The following is a 3,284-nucleotide window of genomic DNA, read 5'->3' on the forward strand; positions in this document are numbered from 1 at the left end:
TGGCATCTTTCTTATTGTCTACAAATATTTACTAAATGTTTACCAAACTTCAAATCATCATATTTATTTCTAAAATATTAATTGGATATTTCGTTTTCGTCTGCGACTCATGCTATCTATCAGTGGAAAAAACCAAAGATTTGATTAACATATATTTAAATAGCATAATTTTTCGAAGTATATCATTATTTGGTATTTTTAATTGCAATTTAATTTTTTAAGGCCGTAGTTTATTTTAATAATTAAATAATCATTTTACTGAAACTCTTTTCCCCTATGTGTCACTAGAATTACGTGGGGTATGGTCATAGGAGTGTTAATTGTAAACAGTTCGAATGCCGTTTTAGTTTTTTATATTTTCGATTTTCTTCGTGAGAATTATAATGCATGCTTTTACCTTAATTTACAGGGCCGTATCAAGATACATAAAAGTACTGATAAAAATAAAACTTCACGAAAGAAAAAACCTCACAATAGCCGATCTATTTCGTCAAAATGCCAAAAAACATCCCAACAAGGTGGCCATAATTTTTGAAGATGAAGAATGGACTTTCCAGCAGGTACGCATTTTTAAAATAAGAAATATAATACACCATACATTTTATACGCATAAATATATAGGAAAGATTTTAAAACTTCTGTGTTAGCATTTCTTCATTTAGTTACTTTCTAGTGAAGTAGGTCGTGTTACTGTTATAAAGTAAACCAGTAAATGCATTCATTTACACATATCTATATCCATTAATTTATTTATCTCCAGTAACAACAAAAATTAAATTATTGTTAAACCGATAACGATTAAGGATTTTTTTTTTTTAATCTGAACTTATTGTTTTTTTTTACTATTTTAGGTTGAAGAGTACAGCAACAAAATAGCAAATGCATTTAAAAGTCACGGTTACAAAAAGGGTGATGTTGTTGCCCTGTTTCTTGAAAATAAACCCGAATTTATTTGCACATGGCTAGGATTATCAAAATTAGGAGTTATCATACCCCTTATAAATACCCATCAAAGGATGACGCCACTAGTACATTCAATAACGATAGCTAAAAGTCAAGCTGTTATTTTTGGAAGTGAACTTTCGGAAGGTAAATTTTTTTTTTTTTGGATTTCAAGAATTTTTTTTTAAATACCAAAAACTTTAAAATTTTCTAAACCCTTTTAAGTCGTATTGTATGTTTTAAAAAAATGCGTTATTTTCCTATCATATTAATCTTCTATTGTCTCGCGAGTTTAACAATGGAAAAATAAATAAAAAATTCATTTTTGCAGTACAAAGAACAAATACCTGTTGTAGTAATCATTTCATTCATTTGTGCTTCCCACATGCGATATTCATTTATTAACAATATCACCTTGGAAATTTTAGTTATATTTTATATTAATATTGCTGAATGTATTGCATAATAAAATCGCTGAGAATGTGGCAATTTTATTTATACGGTTCTCGGAATCCAACCGAAAGTATTTTTTTCTCTTTTTCGAATTATATTGTTATCATTTTCATTAAAACAGTCCATATAGGTACTGGTTGGATTTCCAGCGTATAGAATTACACACATTTTTTCCATTCATTAATTTATATCAATTAATTTACTTTATAGCAATCAGAGAAGTGCTTGATAAAATTGAATCTACGGTAGCTTTGTATGAACTGAAAAGTAATTCTTCGAAGCATGAAATTGGAAGCGGAGATCTCCGATTTCAAAATTTGAACTCCTTATTAAACGAAGCATCCCCTAATCCGCCTGCAATACCGTCCACAGTGGGCTATCACGACAGATTAGTTTATATTTACACATCAGGTACAACAGGACTTCCCAAAGCCGCAGTAATAAGTAATGCCAGGTATATTAAAAATTAAAATAATTTTTCAAAACTTTGAGGTAGGTAGTAAAATCTTTTCTTTTTTTAGGTATGTTTTCATAGCAGCTGCTATTCATCATTTGTCTGGTTTCAAAAACAATGACATATTTTACACACCCCTCCCACTTTACCATACAGCAGGGGGTTGCATGTCTGTGGGTCAAATGCTAATTTTTGGCAGCACCCTCGTTATTCGCAAAAAGTTTTCAGCTTCATCCTATTTTTCTGATTGCAAAAAGTACAAATGCACTGTAAGTTTATTCTGAAATGTTATCATTCAGTTGATTTGCTTATTGTTTTTTAATTTCGTTTCTAGGTAGCGCAATATATTGGAGAAATGTGCAGATATATCCTTGCGGTTCCTCCAAAGCCATCGGATAAGGATCATTGTCTTAGGATGATATTTGGAAACGGTTTAAGGCCACAAATTTGGAGCGAATTCGTCGACAGGTTTAACATTCCAAAAGTAGCAGAATTTTATGGAGCAACGGAAGGAAATGCCAATATAGGTAATGCAGTAAAAAAGGCTTTATTTTATTAATTTTTTTATTTCGGATTTGTTTAAATTTTTAGTTAACGTTGATAATACGGTCGGTTCAATTGGATTTGTTTCCCGAATTCTCCCCCAGATTTATCCTATTTCAATTATCAAAGTAGATTCTGAAACAGGTGAGCCAATTAGAGATGCTAACGGTTTATGTCAACTTTGTCAGCCGAATGAGCCTGGCGTTTTTATCGGAAAAATTATCCCCAACAACCCTACAAGAGCCTTCTTGGGATACGTCGACGAAGAAGCTTCGAAAAAAAAAGTAATTAGGGACGTTTTTAAAAAAGGAGACGCAGCATTTTTATCAGGTAGATAATAATAATTAAAAAGGACGAATAACGATTATTAACTTAACTAATTGTTTATTAAGGAGACATTTTGGTGGCTGACGAATATGGAAACTTGTTTTTCAAAGACAGAACGGGTGATACGTTCCGGTGGAAAGGGGAGAATGTATCAACTTCCGAAGTGGAGGCAGTATTAAGTAATTTAATTTCTTACAAAGATGTTGTGGTATATGGAGTCGAGGTGAAAGGTCAAGAAGGCAGAGCTGGAATGGCGGCCATTTTGGACCCAGAACATTCCTTAAATTTAAGGGAACTTGCACAAGGCGTGAAAAAAGTTCTCCCTTCATACGCACGACCTATTTTTATCAGAATCTTGGATAAATTGGACATGACAGGTAAGATAAATATCGGTACATACTGATTTATTTGTATTTAAAATATTGAAAAAAAAATAACTGTTATAAATGTCAAATTTTTCCCAAGAAATTTACCAAAAGAAAATTATTGTATTATGAGCCTTGAAGAAACTGCCACTGAAAGCGAAACTGGATTTTTTTCTTAACAATTTTTGTAGTTCACCAAA

At 31.6% G+C, this 3,284-nt stretch overlaps 1 protein-coding gene across 2 annotated transcripts in view; it reads left to right on the forward strand.

Annotated features, from left to right (window-relative positions):
• The window catches only part of LOC108743457 (long-chain fatty acid transport protein 4), a gene marked incomplete at its 3' end in the record, with an annotated part of 6,345 nt that extends 3,249 nt beyond the window's left edge, over nucleotides 1–3,096 (forward strand). The window contains 7 exon segments of one of the 2 annotated variants that reach the window (XM_018479028.1): nucleotides 369–560; nucleotides 852–1,089; nucleotides 1,606–1,849; nucleotides 1,917–2,118; nucleotides 2,184–2,376; nucleotides 2,441–2,722; nucleotides 2,785–3,096. In XM_018479028.1, coding sequence (XP_018334530.1) covers nucleotides 384–560; nucleotides 852–1,089; nucleotides 1,606–1,849; nucleotides 1,917–2,118; nucleotides 2,184–2,376; nucleotides 2,441–2,722; nucleotides 2,785–3,096 — 1,648 coding nt within the window. 2 annotated transcript variants of the gene reach the window in all.
• Nucleotides 3,097–3,284: the final 188 nt, after the last annotated feature.

This window comes from Agrilus planipennis, unplaced genomic scaffold (assembly GCF_000699045.2).
Source record: "Agrilus planipennis isolate EAB-ADULT unplaced genomic scaffold, Apla_2.0 scaffold598, whole genome shotgun sequence".
Classification (NCBI taxonomy): Eukaryota; Metazoa; Arthropoda; class Insecta; order Coleoptera; family Buprestidae; genus Agrilus; species Agrilus planipennis.